Source organism: Aythya ferina (assembly GCF_964211825.1).
Source record: "Aythya ferina genome assembly, chromosome: 1".
NCBI classification, from domain to species: domain Eukaryota; kingdom Metazoa; phylum Chordata; class Aves; order Anseriformes; family Anatidae; genus Aythya; species Aythya ferina.
In genome coordinates, this window is record NC_140296.1 from 148,528,323 (window position 1) to 148,549,275 (window position 20,953).

General features: G+C 38.8%; 1 protein-coding gene across 3 annotated transcripts in view; it reads right to left on the minus strand.

Moving 5' to 3' along the window:
- LOC311430089 (tyrosine 3-monooxygenase-like) overlaps window positions 1-20,953 on the minus strand; it is a 54,506-nt gene that overhangs the window by 11,656 nt on the left and 21,897 nt on the right. For 2 of the 3 annotated variants that reach the window (XM_084506457.1, XM_084506456.1), the window contains 3 exons: window positions 19,767-19,862; window positions 14,030-14,163; window positions 6,361-12,528 (listed from right to left, as the gene is read on the minus strand). In XM_084506457.1, the coding sequence (XP_084362583.1) occupies window positions 12,369-12,528; window positions 14,030-14,163; window positions 19,767-19,862 (390 nt within the window). In that variant the 3' untranslated portion in view covers window positions 6,361-12,368. Of the gene's footprint in view, window positions 1-3,902; window positions 3,961-6,360; window positions 12,529-14,029; window positions 14,164-19,766; window positions 19,863-20,953 lie in introns of those variants that run through there. The other variant, XM_084506458.1, reaches the window with a different exon arrangement.

A 20,953-nucleotide genomic window follows, 5' to 3' on the forward strand; every position in this document is an offset into this window, starting at 1 on the left:
AATTGAATATCTGCATTTTCAGCAGTGACCAGTATGGTTATTCCTCAGTTTTGAAGTTCACAAACAGAGAATTCAAAGGAAACTTTGGAAGGAAGTCCAAATGAAAAGGGGCCCCAATTTCAGGTTGATGGTATTTTCTGCTATTTAAACTCCTCTTTTGATGTATCTCCAGTCAGGCATCTGAATCACTAGTCATTTTAGAACTCTCCGGCTCATTCTTTTCTTTATTCCTCATCTTTTTCTCTTTTCCTCTTCTCTTTTGTATTAAGGTCAAATCCTGCTTCTCCTGATGCCAATAATAAAACTCCCATTGATTTCAACATGAGCAGGAAATATGCAGTTTGCTATTTACCACAACCACCACAATGAATCTCTGGGAAGAATTCATTTACATTCATTCCAACGATACCATGAAAAATGGGCTCTTGCTATTTTATCACATCCAAACTGTTGCTCTAACTCTAACATCCTAGCTGTTGCTAACAAGTCAGTGATGATTTGTAAACCAACAATTTATGGTAACCACATTCCATCCCCATTATGATGTGTGGTTTGGAAATGGAAAAGTAATCAAGACCTCCTGTTAAGAGACTTTATTTCAGTTGAATGTTTCTGTAAATAAAAGCATTTTGAAAGGATCATTGCTATATATTTCTAACTCCAAATTGTTCATTTGATCTAGGCCCCATCTACACTCCAAATTCCTGCCAGGCTCTGTCTGTCAGGAGTGTGAGATCCCCAACAGTGGCATGAGCATGCTGGCAAAATTGTTTCCATCAGTATAAGTATTTTCACTCAATTGGATAGTTTCACTAGACTGGAACAGCAGTTCCATTTCTTGGAGACAGCTATGTCCATTCCTTGGAATACTTTATAATATTTTATCAGCAGACTATAAGGGTACACTGACATAAATAAATGCCTCCTACTACTGTTACAGTAATAGATGAAAAATTACAGTCAGACCCATGGTATGTAGTAATGCCCTCGGGAACTGAGAGCCTGCGTAGTTTTGTGCAACACTTTGTCTTGGTCATAAGGATTGTGGGCAATCACTGTGACACTAAGGAGGACTTTCCAGCACTTTGATGGGAGACCACCTAGAATTACTGGTAAATAGGCTCAAATAAGGGAATTTTGTTCAAGTACAAGGTTCTGGTAGCAAATACATTGAAAACATTCTTTTGATCTCTTTGACACTAACATACAGTATCTTTCAACCCTGCGTAAGAAGCCTGCAACCTGGATTTGAGGTGAGAGTCAATATTTGTGGTAACCTGCTAAAGGAGTTATCAAATTAAGGAGTCTACAGACTGCCCTAGTTAATCAGCAGTAACTATGATGCAATATGAAGGTAGAGACCATGGTAATTAGGAGTTAAAGCTCTCATCCTAGCTCTTCTTTGGCAAAAAATCTCTACTCAGTTAGCTTACACATTCCCCTGGGGGAAATCTGTCACTTCAGAGGGTTTATATGAATGCTCTGATTTTTTGTTGAATAAAAACCTGTCTACTAAAAATTATTCATGAAATGACATTTATTTTATGATCTAAGAAGAGTTTTTGAACAGGTATGAATCGTCACAAGGTATCTTTTTAGCTTATCCATATTGTAATAATGGTATAAAGAATTAGGACATACTTTGTTATTAAATAACTTTCTACATAGTAATTATCATAACATCAATATGGAATACATATTTTAAAGATTTTAAAGGACGTTTTACCCTGTGTTGTATGACAGACTAAATAATACGACACAAATCCTGGCAAGAGAGCTCACTCACCATGGGGAACTACAGCCACAGATCCATGATACAAAGTGTTCATGGGCTAAACTCCAGTTTAATGTGTTCTTTCCCACTCCTGACCCTCTGCTGCAAGCACAATGCCTTCTCATTTGTGGCAGCACAACAGTTCATGAGTCTGTGTTGTGAACCAGACCTCTGAAATTTGGCTGAAAAAAGCAGTATGTGTGAGAGAAAGAAGAATAATATTGAAGTAGTTTTTTGATCTTTCACAGTTGTGCTGCAAGATGTGGTGGACAACAATGAGCAGTGGAAAATGCAGAGAAGTTGTAGATGAGACTGAAGCCAACAGTGTCATTGCCAAAGCAAAACTATAACATAATGTAGCTTTAGAAAAGAGCCTAAATATTTCCTTAAATAGATTACCAAGAGATGGTCCTACAAGCTGCTAGATATGAATTCTGCTGGGTCTTGAAAAGACAAGTTCTGCAATACATTGCTCCGCAGCCAGAGAGCCACTCAAGTGTGATGTTAGGGCCAACTGCAGCCCAACTGGTTTCTTCCCCCTTGAGTGTGATTTGATAATATCTGAACTCATCAGTTCTGGAAACAAGGCAAAATCTCAAAGCTGAGTTGCATGATTTTATCCTTACAACTCATTCTTTCCACTTAGCCCTATTAGGCATGGAGTAGATTTTTGTAAAACTTCTTTATTTGTATAAATATTTGCTATCTCCATGTATATGTCTTTGACCTAATATATCATGCTGTTCTTTAGTTAGAAAGTTAACAAAATGAAGAACATTTTCAACATTTGTCCAGTAGTAGGAGACTGTCAGATAACTGGTCGAAAATTGAGTCATCCACCATCTTTATATTAATGTTAATGCTACGCTACCACCTTGTGGACAAAAGGTAAATAGCACAGAGCTGCTCTACGCTCGGGTACACCGTCCCTATGAAATATGGCATGCGTTGGGAAGGTGGCTGTAAGGCAGCCTAGCTGGCAAGGGCAGTACAGACTGAGCTAGTTTAGGATCTGAGAAATCAATAGAAGCCAAACTGATTGTGCAAATCTGCTAGAGCTCTGAAGTGTGGTAGCAGGTGAATGGTACCCCTCAATGGGATATGACAGTCTGATTCTCCCCTAAGGTATCGAGAGAAGCACGTAGGAATGAAATCATGTTCCTGAGATACTAGTGTATATCTTTATATAGCAACTCCTCTGACTGCTCTCAAATGCAACCCTCAGAGCTGCCTGCAGCTTCCTTGACTGTCTTCTATATGCTAGCTCAGACGACAAGTCATTTGGCAGTGTATCACCTTACAGTCTCAGATCCTCCATAGTTTTCTCTCCACATGCAGGAATTGCAACAACTTTCTTGAATTTCAGTGCTGTGCTTCAGTGAAGAGCAGGAATCATAATACCAATTCAAAATTCATTTACTGAGCATGTTATTAATAATAGTATTATTGGTAGCCTCTTCATCCCATCAGGATATACCTATGGTACTTAACAGATTCCAAGAGAAGTACGTTCAAAACTGTCACATTCACTTTTCCCTAAAACTGAAGAAATCTCCTTGTATGTCTGAACCTGCACAACCAGGAGATGTGCCATCTGATGTCCTTCCTCATACATGAACTACAGATAGATCTGAAAAACAAACATCACTCAGACACTTCAAATACATGCCAGAGATGATTGACATGGGTCTTAATGTGGCTGAAGGCAAAGCCTCTTGGGGAGTGGAGGGGGTCTGCATCACTTGATAGTTAATATGCTAGAGATTCAGATTTACACTAATGCCAAGTTCTCTCTGCAGTTTAATGTGGTACATGAATGCAGACTGAGGCTTTTCACATCTGGCATACATGTCCAAAAAGAAAAAAAAAAAAAGGAAAAAAAAAAAAAAAAGCAATTTATTTGATACTACAGAGCAAGCGCAAGCCTTCCTTAATTGTTCTTCTATGAGAGCAATTGTCTCAGCATGAAAAATTAGTTGTCCATTGGATTAAGCACATGAACATGTGTCTTGAACATGGCAAGAAATTGCTTTAACAGACAGCAGAATTCTTTGTGATTTCCTTCTTTCTCATTTTCCCCATCCTCTAAAACTTCATAAGATAGTTTGAGTGTTTTTTTAAGGCTCACCTTTTTCAAGATCAAGAATTGCACATCTTGACATGTAGGAATGATCGCATGAGGTACCCTGCATGGATGAAACAAGGAGTTTCAGACAAAACTAAAACATAAAAAAAGGAACATGTGAAAGGTGGAATTAGTATCAGGAAACCACATCTGGAGTGCTGCATCCAGTTCTGGGATCCCCAGTAAGAGGACAAGGACATACTGAAGCAAGTCTGCGGAAGTGATTCAGGGAGTATCTTATATACAGGAAAACACTGAGGGAGCTGGGACTGTTCAGCCTGGGAAAAAGAAGGTTCAGTGGCATCTTATCAGTGTGTGCAAATATCTGATGTGGAGAGTAAAGAAGACAGAGACAGGCTTTTTTGTTGGTGTCCTGTCAAAGGACAAGAGGCAAATGGGCACAGACTGAAGTATAGGAAACTCCATTTAAACATAAAAGGCTTTTTTACTGTGAGAGTGTTTGAATACTAGAGCAAGCTGCCCAGAAAGGTTGTGGAGTCTCTGCTCTTGGAGATATTCAAAACCTGGCTGGACACATTACTGAGCATCCTGTTCTAGTTGACCCTGCTCTCACTAGGGGGTTGGACTGTGCAAACTCAGAGGTGCCTTCCAAACTCAGTGTGAGTCTGTTCAGCAATATCTTCTTATAACAGACACTATTCTCACATGAGCAATGCTGCTGTGTTCATCTTCTTTTTCCCTTTTTGGCAGAGATGGAAAAAAGAAAAAAAAAAAAAAAAAAAAAAAACACTTTTTCATTCTGCTTTCAGAATAACATCCAGCCCACAGGTACTGTGGCACACGAATGAGTCCTTATGCTCTCTTCAGCTGTTTTCCTTGTCCTACATCTCATTTTCCCAAAGAAGCTTATTGAAGCATCACAGCTCCCTTTTGGCCCCAGCTTCCATCTTATGGGGAGATGGGAAAGAGAATCATTCTTTCAGTATGGCAGAAGCACAGAGTAAGCTTAGCTGTCTTTTGCAACAGCTCTATGAGTATTGTCTGTTATTTCAGAATTAGATTCCGTTCCTCTTGTTCTGCCTCAAGCACAGCAAAATTGTTGCACAAATATACTATGAGTATAGGACTCTCTCCTGGTTAGGCCTCTCCTGTTTTTCCTTTTCTCCTCTCTTCCACTGAGAATGTCAGCTAGCTTAAAGTGCAGCAGGACAGACCAATAACGTGAAATGACACAGGTGTCATGGAGAAATGGGTAATGTACCAAAGACCTTGCTCTTAAATATGTATTAATTTCGTCTACTGAGATCTTGCTGGAGATAGATTTTCATGTTGTGCTGAAAATAACTCTTCTACAGAGGGTGGAAGTCTGGTAATGTGATAAATGCTGAACCTGCTTTTCTCTGGAGACAAAATCATAGCAGAACACTCTGTGATGATGTTGGAAGAAGAATTCAGATTTCTTGTTGGTCTTTGTTGGCGTCCCTATCCATGGAACTATATTTTTCTCACTTCTACAAGTTGGATTCCTGTTTTAAAGAATAGTCTCCTTGCTTCAATTTTCTTAAATGATATAATTTATTTTCCCACCTTGCACACAAATATAAACAGGATTCCATAATTTCAAAATTGATATATTAGTCAGCACAAAACCTGAGCTTTCTTTCATGAGTTATACTCAGCATACTCCATGATACTCCATGTAGTGTAGCCTAAGATAGCTCTACTGAAACTAGTGGAGCGGTCCCATTTTATTTTATCTTATGATAGGGAACTAAACCATCAGGGGGAATCATACTGAGCCAAGTCCTCTGTAATAACTAATTTTCTTCAGCTGTTAGTCAACACCTAAAGGCTTTAGTAAACTAGTGGAATGTAAAGAACTATTTGCAGAAATTAAACAAGAAGGTTTTCTTGTAGCCTATCATTGTTATGTAAGCACTAAACAGTGAGGTGCTCTGTAATTTTCTGTGTAATTACATAATTGCTTCTTTGCTTCATGTTTTCATTCTGGTTCATGGGCAAATGGAGATGTCAAGGCAATAGGAAAGTCAATTTTCTTCACACATTTTTTTTACTTTTTATTTTTTATTCTTTCTTAAACACCATTAAGCCAAGCAAGATAGCATTGCAAAAACTAATGATATATCATAAATTACTGAGAAAATGTGCTTGGATGGTTTGCCCACAACCCAAGGAAGCTATACCATAAATCCTTTACCATGTCAGTGATGGGGTGAAATTGTTTCCAAATTGTGTATGCACTTGATAGCCATATTAGATGACAGCTTTCTAAAACAAAGCTCATTCTAGTAACTTTTGGCTTGCTTCTTGCTAACAGATGAAGACCGTTAATTGGAAAAAAGTTACAACAAACAATATTGACTAGCGAGTTTCTTTTAGGAAACTTCTTCCTCCTCAAGCTCCCTGCAGCTAATACAGTGTTGCATAGAGCTAAAATTCAGAATCAGTTACAAAGCTTGCCTTTGTAGGACACCAGAGACACAAGAGTTGAGTGAAATCATTTTGTTTACTGAGATTTAAACTGAGAAATATGAACTAATGCAAGAGTCAGAACAAAATTGAAATATCTGAAGTGCAAGACTTAAACACTGTACAAAATTCATATCATCATCCAACACACATTCCATTTCTAACCCATCAGTTTTGGGATTCATTCAGGAAATACTTAAAAACAGGCTTTTTTTTTTATGGGTTCTGTTGAGAATGTTTCTAGCACTTGTACAAAACCTAATGATGATCATCTGTGTCATCTTGTGAGGCATTCTTGAAACACAGCATTTGTTAATTAACAAATAATAGGTATTTTCCTTCTGTGAGTTCATTTTAATTGGCTATTTATGGCAGAGTATTTAAGTGTTCCTGTCTACCACTTCAAGGAATATTTCTATAGTGCTGATTTTTTTTTTCTCCCCTCTGTCAGTAAATATAAGTGTATGAAATGCAACACAGAAATATGACTGTAAATTGATCCTTTATTTTTACTTCCACATAAACTACTACTTTATTCAATAGGAATTTTGCTGTTTATTCAGAATTTATAACTGTCTTCACCAAAGTGAAAAGCATATCCTATTTTATGGCATGCCAGCTTCAAACTCCATGACAGCAGAAGTAGGCCCAGCAGCTGAAAATGGTACCCAAAAATGCTACAACACAGATAATTCAGATATTGAAGTTCCAGAGTGAAGGATTTTTCCAGTTACTTTACCTGACAGGTATTATGTGCCATGTTTTATCATTAGCAGTTTATGTTTGAAACTGTCACGAGTGACTTTGTGAAAGATGTACTTTGAAGACAAACACTGTTAGTTGTAGGTGGAAGTAGAGATTTGTTTTGGATATGTTGGGTGACAGCTGTCACTCTTTTACCCAAACGTAAACATTTTGCCAGGTTAATTGTCTTCAGCAAGGGCCAAGTTGAAGTTCAGGAGGGCCCATTTTTTCCTCAAGTTCTACCCAAAACCCAGGGAAAATAATAATAAACTTTCCTGTGTTCGGTGACATAATTTTCCCTGTTGGCAAGCACAAGTAAAAGGGGTTAGCAAGCAGCATTTTAAATAAAGGGAGAAAAGAAAACTCATGAGAAAATAGTTAAGTGGAGTGGAAGATAGTACTGTATAGCTCTAGCAATAACAAATTTGCAGTCTTCTGCTGGGGAGGCACTGCTTTGCCAGCTGCTTTTTTTCCCCTTCTAAGGTAGTCTTCACTCAAAGTTTAGGATTATTGAGTCTTGCAGGGCAGCAAGGCCGGGGCAACTTCAGCTTGCCCATGCACCATGGAAAAATACTCTTTTCCAAGACCTCTTTTCTACTTGCTAACCTTTGTACCCCATGCTGAAAGCAAATGCCTTAGATAAGGCTAACACTCCTTAGGCACAGTTAAAAAGGCATAACTGACTTTGATTTCTCTACAGTCTTGCAGTTACAAACTTTTCTCCTTTATGCTAAACCTCCCTTTATTTTTTTTTCCTCAAACATTGAAACAACATATGCAAAACAAACGTGTTTTGGGCCTGTCTACCAGTCCTTTCCATTTATTGCTCCTTTGCTCTCCCAGTTGTCAGCCAGACTCCTCTTCTAGTTTGGCTTTCTTTCCCCTGAGGAATTCTTGTGGTGGGAGAGAGTGCCAGAGATTTGCTTTCACATTGGGCCTCAGCCACCAGTGTTACCCAAAGTTAATGTATATTTAATACGAGACAGACAGTAACCCTTTCTGCCAGCCTCTGACCATGCACCAGATGGAGAATGCTGCGAAGTAATGTCTTCTAACTAAATCTAAAAGCCCATGTATCAACTCCTGATTAGTGGTAGGGTGAGATTACTAGCGATGTATGTCTATACCCCTCTGTTTCTTTGCCAGTTGGAATTTATCCATGCTGTTGGATATCTACAGAAGCAGACTCCAGAGAACCTTCTGTTTTTGCAGTAAGGCAAAGCTACTAGAGGTTTTTTTCTAGTAGCTTTATTTCCTGCTTCAAACAGTCATGTAACACTTCTGTCTGTGACTGATGGTCATGATTTACTGGGTACGAAGTTGTAACTTCTCCACAGTGGCTGTAAGATGATCTTCAGGTGTGTAGCTTTATATTTAATGAATTTAAGTTGCTTTAGGAATACGCTATCATTTTCATGGAAGTTTGATTTTTTATATTTGTTTATTTGTTTCTTCCTTCATGGGTCAGCAGAGACCCAATGCAATATAGTGCTTTCTTTCTGGGAAGTCTTTTGGTTTTTTGTTTAATTTATTTTGGGATTTCTTTAATCAGTTAAATACGGTTTTAAGTTCATCAGGTAGTAAAAAGGTTGAAATACTAAAGGAGCCAGAGAGAAGTGATTGAGAAGGTCTTTTTGAGGATGACAGTTCTGCCTTGTAATACAATACTGTTTCTCATGGGAGTGGGTGGGAGGCCTGCCTAAATTTCCTCTTCCTGTTCTGCCAAATTCCCCAAATTGCATAACTATGTATTCTCCTTACGCAGTGGTACCCTTGGCATCCCTAGTAAATCTGCAGGGAAGCAGGGAAGCAGCTGGAGGCTTGAGGGTGGACCAAAATTGGTAGAGGACAGACTTGGTTAGCCAAAAAAACAAAACAAACCCAAACCCACGAACCAAATTTACTAACTCTCCCATGTATAACAGAACAACACAATACAGATTTAATAACATACACTATTTTGCTCTAAATGCACTCCATCTAGGAAAAATAAGTTTATCGGGATAAGCAAAGGACCCATGGGGAGTTCATCAGTTCAGTTTCAAGTCACAGGATGTGTTTTACTTGGCTTTGGAGCCTTCTTGTGCAAGATTAATGTGAAACTGCTGAAATGCAAACTGACAAAAAGACATATTTTTACTGGTTGGTGCCTTTTCCTTTGTGCCTTTATTTTCATAGGGAGGCCCAATCAGTGCCTTCCCCATCACCCCTGTCTTAGACCAACAAGAGTATGAGGTACTTCTTGGCTTCTGTGAAGAAATGAAAGAATGGCTGTTGGAAGAGCAGCCTGACCAGTGTACCTCATAAGGATGTAACCCTGAAGTCTTTTGCATTGTAATATCACTGAATAAGAGTAGAAGAATTTGGACCTCATTAAAGAGGAGTGTCAATCATAACTATCCAGGGGTAAGGTTTGCTTGAGTAAGAAAGGAAAGATTTGCCTCCTTTGGAAAAATATTTCTGGCTCTTAACAGTTCAAGTAGTGCAATTCATTACTTTTGAAGCTTTGCTAAGCTGTACTGGAGCCTACCCTAGCCATGTATGCAGACCGAATATCATTAAGACAATAAAAAAGCAAGTACACCCACAGAGGTTTTGATAATCCTGCTCTGACTTTCTGTACACAGCACCTTAATAGGCTCAGTACTGTCAATGGGATTATTCAAGAGATCAGGTACTACTCAGCATGTGTAATGATTGGAGAATCTGGCTCCAAATGGTTTCTTTTTCTCTCATTGCTACAGGAACTGGAAAAGACAAGGGTGCGTGGGCGGGCCTGGAGTCCCTCCAAGGAAAGTGTGAGGCCTTGGGCAAAACAAATCCATCAGGTCTCTCATTTCTTCCAAATATAGGTCTGTTCTGAGCGATAGCCAAACTCAAGTATAAACTCCACATTCAACCATTTCAGAGGGAATACATGAAAAAGGCCCTATGGCCTACAGAATCCATCTATAGAAAATATTTTGATAGCTCTTCCGCTCTGGCATTATCTTCCACTTAAAAAGAAAGAAAAAGAAAACACACAAAACTGGAGCACATGGTTCCATTTTCAGTGTAAAATAACTGGTTGATGAAAATAATATTTCTGAAAACAATCTGTTGTGAGCTATCAAGCATTTTTGCCTATGTACCATTTGGCAGGAAGTACACAGATAAATTATTACAATATGTAACAAAACAAATCGCTCTGAAGAGAAACAGTATTTGTGTGTGTGTATAAGTGGGATAAGTAGAATTAAATCCATAAAAGTATGTTGAGAGATCATCATTCATCACAGCAGAAATACCCTGGAAGCAAAAGAACTCACTTCAGCTCTGTCCCTGTCTGAATCTCTAGCAAAACAGGTTTTACAATATGCAAAATTTTTCCTGAAGTAAAACACAAAAATCCTATATTTCAATGAAAAAGAAAGAGCACAGGATGTTCCTGCTGCTGAGAGAAAGGGGTCTCACAGATATTTTGCCAAGATAGTTCCAAATTTGTCAGGCATCACCGCATTTTAATAAAATGGAGCCATTGCAGCAGCTCCCTAGGTCTTGAATACGCTATTAGTGCCCATGGGAGAATTTTCTGAAGTGCTTATGGACATGAAGATTTAAGAGACAAAATCCCATTAACTTCTAATAAGACAGTTTCTTTAGAGCCTGGCATATGTACAAATTACAGTGAGATAAGCTCTGTATGAAATAACAGCATGCAAATTGCTCTGTTGTGACTTTCTGTGTACATGCTGTTATCCCACAGTGACCAGTTAAGGCAGAGTTGATGACTCCTTTTCCATCAAGAGCCAAACCACCTCACATTTACATCAGAGTTCAGGCCATGTATGCTGGTAGTTAATGGATAGCAGTGGACAAGCTGCAAGCTTGCTCTCTGCCTTATCCTAAATACACTTTTGAAAATACAAGTAGGGTTTCTTAGCTGCACGGGATAAATCTACATTGACGTCTGTGGATTACTGTCACCCAGCTTCAGCCATGAGATCCACATTGCCCCTACTTATGTCATACCCACAGCCTGCTTCAATGTTGTCTGTTTGTGCTGCTGCTAAGCAGAGAGGGAATCCTTCCAGGCATAAGCCTCCTTTTCTTTTCCCAGACTAGTCTCTATTTGTAGATAGTGGAGGAAGGAAGGATTCTAAAAGAGCATGAAAGTCTGGAAAAGGCAATTAAAGGATTGTTTCTGTAAAACATGACCTACAGAGTGGAGATAAATTTCAGGCACATCTGAGAAAGGAACTAGAGCAGGAAGCATGATGAGTTGGATTACGTGACTGGTATTGTATCCATAGCAAGGCTATATGGCTACTTTTGTTTGATCTTAGGATTTGCTCCATCAATAATAAATATACTTCAATTTTTGGTTATTACTAAAAGTCATTATAACGCCAATGAAAAACAAAAATCTTTAAATGTGTTTACGACTATCTGCATCACATGATCTACACCTACATCAATGGGACTCACTCCATTTCTTATAGGCTTCTTTGAAAATATTTTCATACATTTATCTTTCCTCTCTCCAGAATCCAAAATTCTGTTTCAAATCAAGCAGGTATGCCACAGAGCCACAGCATCACAGAAATCAGATTTTCTGCCCTTTTTGCCTTTTTTTTTTTTAATCCAAGAATACATATTCTGTGTTCTCAAATATGACAGGAAATCATTTTGCCACATTTGAAAGCTACAGAAAAATAAGACTGTCTAAAAAATGAATAGCAAGCAGAAGTAAAAGGTCCTTCTTACAAACTCTTGCATTTGTACATTGTAAAGGAATCATTCATAGTTTGTGAACACAATAGCTGATAGTAATTGCTAGCAGAAATGAGCTAGCTGCAAGGACTGTAGGCAGCTGGCCAGCCTTAAAGATTGTGATCTTGTCATTTAAGCAAGAAGTAAAACACTTTGTGACAGAAGAGTTATTGAGTTATTTTGTGACCAATAACTTCAAAAGGCAGCAGGTGAACAAAAAACCTGTAGAGGTCCAATAATAACAGATAAGTACACACCAAACAGCTGCAGCTTATATCACCTACCAAAAACTGGAGTAATTTGAGCTTTTTTGTCATTTAAATATACTCAGTAGGAATGCATTAATGTGGCTAAGTCAGCAGCCTAAATTACAGTGAAAAGATTAGCTTGAGAGAGCTGTTTGTGGGTTAAAGGTGCATGCAGCTGCATGTTTGCATGCACCTACAACTTCATCACTAAATCTCCAAGTGCTGCAACTGCCTACATATATATCAGTTCCAGGTGAGATGTACTGCTGCAGTTTTAAGAGAGATTTTCAAGGGCCAGGCAGAGATTTTTCAGGTCCTCTTTCATTTGACTGAGTGCCCTCTTGACTTTCTGTGGTGTGTTCAGAATCTCTACGCTGCTGGTGAATGGATCATAGTGCAAAGAAAAGGGCTTCTTGATCTTCATTGAGTAGTTTCTGTGGAGGAAGGAGACAGACCTGCTAGTTCAGAAGACACTTCTCCACATATAAAACCTGCAGGACCTAATTTATCCATACGTAGGCATGGATTTATCAGGGTAGCCCTGGCTACTGTGACACCCTCATCACTGTCACTCCATAAGGTTTTCTGGTGCATTATATCCTCCCCACAGCTGAACTACTTGCAGCCCAAAAGATCTGCAGTGCCTGCCTCTCAGCATGGCTGGCTCAGATCCGTCTGTGCTCTTACAGCTCTCCGTTAACACAGTTCAGAGTTATTACAACCACAAGCTAGAGGAATGCAGAAACACAGCATGTCTGCTGCCTTCACTTCCAAGAAATAACCTGGAGTAGCTCTTTCTGCATAAAATCCTAAAAACCTATCCATACTAGGCATACTGGACTATTTTGCCATCTCTCTTGAAAGGAAAAAAAATATATAAAAAAATTGCTTGCCATTTTTGACAATGTTTCCATTAAGTACATGCTGGTAGGAACCCCCTGTACTGATGTTGCCTTATGTTTTCCATTCTGACAGATTCTTGTGCCTTCAGTTATTTTGAGCAGCTTTGGCTGAACAACCATCCTGAAAAACGTATGAAAAACTTTAAGTTTGAGAATGGTGTTTTCCTTGTCCTTTTAAGTTCTTTTCAGGTCTGCCTGAGTCAAAAGCTCTTGAAAATCTCTCTTCTGCCAGTGAGTTCTCAGCTGCATTTTAGCACAGTGCCAAGATAATAGCTAAATCTGAACCCGCAGATTTAAGATGAGGAGCCTAATTTGCTATTGTTATAACCTCAGCAGACAGTGTTTTGGGGCAGGAGGTGGGGGAGGATGGGAAGAAATCTGGCCCAAGTTCTCCTCTTCTAATAAATTTCTCATTTCAGCTCCTGCATGCTCCCCAGTAGCGCCAGCTAGAATTGCTCTTGTTATTCTAACTGTTGGAGATTGAGGCCCAGAATTTTAAACCCTTTTTAAAAACAACAACTTATTACATAACAGTCACAGAAATGCATTTAGAAACACCTCAAGCTAATTTGAAATAATATTATTTAGATTGCAGTCAGCTACTTGGTAGAAATCAGTCTGCCTGTGAACGCTGATTCTGCATTCTTGCGCAGATATAATCAGAGGAGAAAGGCAATCTTGTTTTTAAGACCCCTGCTAATCCATGTTAATTCCCAAGTCTGCTATAAAATTTCTGTGTGACCTTGGGTAAGTCAGTTCTTCGTGACCTCCCATTTGTCTGGAATAGCGCATAGGCACCCTATTTGTGGGATTGCACTCTACTCTCACTGTTCAGTTGCAGAACTTACCTCAGAAGTTGATAAGATGAAGTATTGCTGAGACAAAGTATTGGACAGGGTATAGCAATACTTAGCTATGGCTTTTTATGAAGTTTTTCTCAGATAAACACTTTCACATCTAAAAAAGCCACTGTGCAGCAGAAATGTGTGTTCAAGCTGGTGTGTGCCCCCCCCCCACCAGTGAAATTACTTACTGGAGCTTGGCCTTGGCATCTTCAAAACTTTCTGCTATGAAATAGACAGGCTGGAAGGCTTGATCCTGATACGGGTGAACTGCAGTCACTTCTGGATCAAAAGGCTTGTACTCTGGCTTGTTTGATAAAGCGTACTTTGTAACAGGAACAACAAAGGTTAGAATAGGTAAATGAACATAGCAAGAATCAGTCTCTACTGGGCTGTGAAATACTCATGGAATAGCTAAAGGCAGTATCAATTCATGTTCTTTCACAGGTGAAAGCTGTTTTTCATAAATAGCAGTTAATAAGTTTGTTTTTTTTAAAAAAAAAGAAGGAAGAAGAAGAAGAAGAAGAAGAAGAAGAAGAAGAAGAAGAAGAAGAAGAAGAAGAAGAAGAAGAAGAAGAAGAAGAAGAAGAGGATGAAGAAGAGATTTTCTGTATTACACTGATGTATTATTAGATACCATAGACACATTCACAAACAGGAAGGGGGAAGTCTACGCTACAATATAAAATATAAATATCTACCAAAATATAAATATCTATCAGAAAAAATAATCTCAGCATCATGCTGTTTTCTCAGCCAATAGCACAGAAGAGTCTGCACACTATTTTGAAGTCCCCAGACCATGTTAGGAAGCTCACATTTCCTGCTGAAACGAAAAACAGAATGATCTTGGTATTTTCTGCACAGCTCCCATGACATTTAAGCAGCACTAAAGTGTCCCTGAAAGCCAAGCTATAATTGTACACTATACTTTGCACGTGTATGTTTGTGATTTGGGCCCATGGAGTTTCTTCTATAAGTTCTGCTTGGGTTCTTCTACATTTTACCCTCAGGCAGATGGTAGGATCATAGAAGCTAATTCTGTCCACACTGCAGTCTGTAGGCACCTTTACAATTTGTATAGACATACTGGAAAACCCTTTAAACCAGCCAGCAGCAGAGATGGTGGCAGTATGACTTCATAGGTATTAGTATTGGTTGTTTAGTACCTGTGCAGGGTCCTAGGAAGGCAGCACAACTAAGGTTCAGAAAAAGTCCCTGCACAGTTTGTCTGCCTCTGCAACCCGAGTCAGATAGGTTAATGCTAGCTCGGTTACAGTGCCATTTGAACTGTGCTGTAGATGTGCCTCAAAGCTGGTCTGGCCTCCAGTTAACCATGATGGTGAGTCCCATGGTCACTTCAGTGAAATGTCCTGTATATAAACAAAAAGGAAAAAGGCAACACCTCTCAGGCAAAACCAAGGCCTTTTTTTTCCATCCTCAGCCTGTACAGTGGGCCCCCATTTACCTACAGACATCTGATACATCTTATAGTATCAGCCCATTTTTGCTGTCTGCCTGTTTGTCTTTCTCTCTTTTTCCCCAGTCTTCAGAAGGCTCCTTTCACTATTTCACAATGCAATCACCAACTCCCATGATACTTGTAAAGGGCTGGTAAACTGGGTGATGCTTTTCAAGACTTTGTTCAGACAGTACCCTTAAGCACATTTTTAGATGTTTTACTGAACTGAGCCTGAACTCTCCATCATTGGAGGCCTGCGTTAACCAGTAGGTCAATTTGCTGCAGAACTGGTGCAGAAATTCATATACACTTTAAATAAAGAAGAAAAAAAAAAAGAAAAAAAGAAAATAAAATAATATATATATATATATAAAATGCTAAAAGATGATGTTTTTTCCTGTTATTCATTTGCAGTGTGTAATTGAAGAATAAACCTTGGAGAGCACTCATACAGTCTAAGATGGATGGTATACACAAACATAAGGCTGCTCTTATAATCTTAGAAGCTCAGGGGACTAATGGGAAAAGATTTTAGAAACTCAAAACCTGACAGGGGTCCCGCTATGCTGTCAGTGCTGAAGCAGAGCTGAAATCCCATTGATTTTAGTGGAAGTTCTGCTTGAAACCGGATGGCCTGAAAGGCCTCTATAAGTTAAGTACTTGTGCTGCAAGAAAAGCATATGTAGCACTGACTGCTGCCAGAAGTGTGGTATGAGCCATAAGATTTTACAGTATGTAGGACAGAGTCCAGCTGAGTGTTAACAGGAGAAGCATTTTGGATAATGCAGAACAGCTGACAGAATATAGTGAAATAAACAGTGCAATACCAAGAGCTATTGGGGAGGAATTCTTACAGTTCAGAAGAGGCAAGGTTGGCCAGCAGTCAGACCCATTACAACTGTTCAGTTTAGACTTGGGTATGGTTATCCTGTCCTTTCCAATACCTAGCTGCTGTCTTTAAATGATTTTTTAGACAACATGGATTTAAGCACAAGTACCTTGCAGAGGGTGTTTCATCTCTACCTCTTGTTATCTGCCTTTCCCTATGTTGTTCCCCAGGTTTGGGCAAGATAAGCTCATACATAGCAAATAACTACCCAAAGTTGACTTCAAACTGGTCAGAGGGGGTGCTGTGGAGAAAAGGAAAACATTTTGAAGACTTTGTAGTCAGGATGTGGTTCCTTGGGTTACAGTCATACACTCACAGACAGCCAGTCCAGGCTGCAGTTCAGGGATGTTCCTAGACTCCTTACTGATGCTTAATTCTCAATAATATTAGCTTTATGTTACACCACTCACCCTTTCCAGCTGGTTAGATGTTATCTTCTTGCATCCAACCATCTGGCCTTAATAACTCATGCCTTTATTGGCTCCATAGTGCCCAAATCACCCTGCTATAACTGATCTGGAAGCCTCCAGTGATGAGGAAGCCCCTCCTTTGCCCAGCTTACCGCATGTGTCTCCCTGATCACACAACCTGCAGTGAGTCTGGCTGTGCCACTTTTGCTGAGCCTCTAGATGACATGAAATTGAGTTTGGGGACTCCACACATAAGCCCACGTCTGTACTGATACTGAGAAGGCTGGCAGATAATTATCAGGAAGGACAATGGCTTTCTCCCAAGCAAGAGTGAAGTTTATCCAGACCTTTCTTAAGATCTAATCTAAGACTGCAAAATGAGCTCTTTAAGGAACTAAAGGCTATCATGAGTCTCACTATCTTCCAGTCCATGTTCAAGGAACATTTTTTATTTCATCTCTAACAAAACTGCCTAACCACTGCTGTATTTCTAAAACAAACAAACAACAAAAAAATAAACAAACAAACAAAACCCACACCCTTCTACTGAAATAGACACTGCATTACACATATTTCCTCTCTTCAGGTGCGAAAGAAACAGTTCATATATTTTTTCAAGTTTCAAGTATAGCACCTCAGCACTTCAGTGACACTGTCATGGATTCTATACTGAAGTTAGAATTAAACACTTATAAACACTACAACGACTAAATGGAACCATTTCGGGTTTTCAGTTTTGTTACAAATAAAAATCCATGAGGTGAATCAGCCAGCCCTCTAAGGAAACTTGAGCACTTAAGGCCATAGATATAAATAATTTGTGTACATGAAGTTTCAGGTGCTCAAGGTGAATTGCACAGAAACTACTAATCTGCTGTCCAAAAAGCAACACAGATAAACTTCCAGAGCTTACATAAGGATTGTACATGGTGCATAGCATTATTGCTGATCAGCTACTTGCCCATCTTAGGTGTTACATGAAAAGCGGACACACTTTTGGAAGGGGTTAGGAGGGAATCCTTCTTCGTTACCTTTTGAGTATAAATGCCATCACATCTGTATATAATTTCAGAAATAAGATGGATGAAGACCCAGGTGAACCCAGCTGTACCAAAAACTTATCTTGCAGCATTACCCTTCAATTACTGATAATAAAAGTAAAGACAAGAATCAGACATTTATCAACTCAAGGACAATTATCACTCCTATAGTCAACCTTACAGGCAGGGAATCTGAGATGCACTTCTACTTTTGTGCTATATGGCACAGTTTTGTGAAGAAGCAATGCTTGACTACTATTTTAATCCAAAGTGGAACAGCTTATTGGTGTCTGGTGAAGAAAAGGGCAGAAAGAGAGGAGGGAGAGCACAAGTTTGGTACATGCAATTCCAGACACTAAAGCTGAGTGTTTCTGACATGACTTTTACTTTCCAGTGTGTCAAAAGAAAACAGAAAAGAAGGTAACTTGATTCAGATAGATTCTGTGGGAATATTACTATGAAAGCTGCGTAAATATACAAGACATGATTACAAGTGCCATTTAGGAAATGCATACGATTTAAAGCTACGATTTAAAGTATTCAGGCAGACAGACTAGAATAAATGTTGCCTTTACCTGTGCTTTGATATTGGACCTTCTTGGTTTTACCAGATAAATAACAGCAAATCTAAGTATCCTGCTTACTAGCTCTAAATACCGAGGGAGTCTCAGAAAAATAGTAGCTTCGGCCTTACCCTAGAATAGACAGATACTCAAACTAAATGCTTCACTCTGGAGACTAATTTGTAGGTGATCTGGTTGATCAGTTTGAAGATAATATACATTTCACTGTTTTAAAGATTAGTGCTCATGAGCAGTCAGGCACAAGATCAGGCTGCTGTGCAAAAAGAAGGCATTCTCATTTATCTATAGGGGTAGTGAGCATGCAGATCTCAGTTTTCCAATCCAGAAAGCTCTGCAAATCTTATACAACTGAATTTTCTAGAAACTGTCCAAATTTCAAGTGTTGGAAGAAAACTGGTGCTAAACTCACTGGTGGTAAAATGACACATGATGTCTGTGAGGGTTTCCCTTTCTATAGGTAACTCTCAGATGCACCTCTGTTGTGACTCCTACTATAAATGCATTGAGATACACTAGTGGGTGGTTTCATCCTTCCTCCACTTGACTGGGAGCAGGACTGACCTGTATAGCTTTAGGAGAGTTTTATACTGTTTTTAGTGTTACAACAATCTGTCTCTAGCCATGGAAGTCAAAGGAATGCTAATCCAAAGCCATGGTTCCATATGAATGTATCATGTAGGTAGGTGGTAGGTTGATGCATCAATATGTACCTAGACACATCTGTAGTTTGCGTGTATATATCTCCCATGAAAATTTTGATACTTAGTTTATAAATAAGCTTGAAAAGAGCACCCTCCACACCCCCACCTTTGGTCCTTACTACTACCAAAAATCATCCAGTATTTGCATAACTTGAAGCAATTGAGACCTAATGATACCAGTTCAGGGCTTTTGCACCTATAAACTGATCATGTGCTTCAGTGTTCTGAAAAACTGAGGAGAAAAAAATGTCCCTCCTACCAACTGTCTGTATGAAGGAGGTGAAACCCATGACCTTTCTGTAAAAGTATACACTCTTTCCACAGTTTATCTCTCCAGTACAGTATTCAGCCTACATATAGATTTTCATCTATATAAAATTCAAGCCACAATTAGTTTTGAAATGTATATATGAATGTAAAATCCAGTCAGTCACTGCTTTTTTGGTGTATATGTGCATCAAGGTCAATGCTGTGGATGAAGTTAGCAGTTCATAATAGGCATAATACTGCCCTCTAGTGAGTAATACAGAAAAGTACAGAAAACGTTTATGTTGAAGTTAATTCTGCATCACTACTGGATAGGAGCAGTAAGAAACAAACCTAATACTTTATAGGTTGAGTGTTTCATTGAATTTCATCTCTCTAGGTTGAAGACAGGTAGTCCTACAGCATTTTGTTCCCTACTCGGTAGCTTCCTGAGAGGAAGAACAAATTTTTTTTTCAGAAGAAAAAAGCAGTATTTTAAATCATATTGCTGTATGTGAGGAAATATTTTGCTTTTACCAGAGAATTTAGAGAACCGGATTATAGAAATATTTTCATACCAAATGCATGACACATACCATAAGCTCCCCATAAGATGAAAGCAGTCCTGCCCCATAAGCTCTGATGGATCCATTTTGCTTGCAGAGACCAAACTCCACAGTAAACCAATAAAGCTGATAACAAGAACAATTTGTGAAAATCACAGTCTCAATAGGCAATTCAATTTTAAGCTTTTCATTTTACCTTTCTTCTAAAGTATTTTATCCCTAGTCCTTAATGTTTTTTATCTTCAAATTTTACAGCTATATATTTTAAGTAAATTACTTTTTGTCTTCAACATATAACACACACAAAAATCCCAATACATATTTTTTCAAAACTTGCCATCCTTTCCATTCTCACTCTCTCCAAAAAATAAAAAGAAAAAACTGCTAATGATACTATCTGTTTTTAAATAAATTAGCTTTGAGCTGCCTTATAGTTGAAAACTGACAGTTTTCAATACATACTCCCAAAAGCACAGGTGGACACCCACAGAGGGTTCAAGACCTTAGAAAGGTCCTTGAAAAGGCAGTTCCTTTCCTCCTTTCTCTAGCATTCATCAGAACTGAGGAATGACTTATTCCTTAGCAGCAATGTATCCTTTAAGATTATACAAATTCCATCTTCATCTTGCTGCAATAGAAAATAAAGATGCATTTTTTTTATTATATTTTTCTTGCAATAAAGCATGACTGGGACCATACTTCCTTTACCTGCTGGACAGTGATGGGATAAAAGCAATTGTTGGCTCTGGTAACCTGTTAGCCTTTCCTTTATTATACCATCTAAGGAAATGAACAGTGGAAGAAAAATTCTGCACAGCTTGACCCCTAAGCTGCTGGATAGTTGTTGTGCAAAACATGGAAAACAAAATACAACTCAAGAATATGGTTTTGTGCTGCAACTCTTCAGGGTTACTTTAGGGACACATAGCTCTTTGCTGCTTCATTTGCAGGGTTCAGATTAGCATTCTCAGCATCCTTCTCAAAGAGTTGCAAGCACTTCACAAAATAATGGGAAACTATATTCTGTCTGTGTTGTCACTCTCTTTCTCTTTCTTTCCCCAACCTTCTTTGATATGCATCTTCTGATTTTGATGATTTTTGGGTTTAGCCTACAAATTTACAACTAAAGAAGCAGCATGCCAAGATGTTTCTTTTTGCAAAACTCAGAGCTGCTTTTACTAAAATTCCAGTGATAATTCTCCATTATTCTTGTGTTA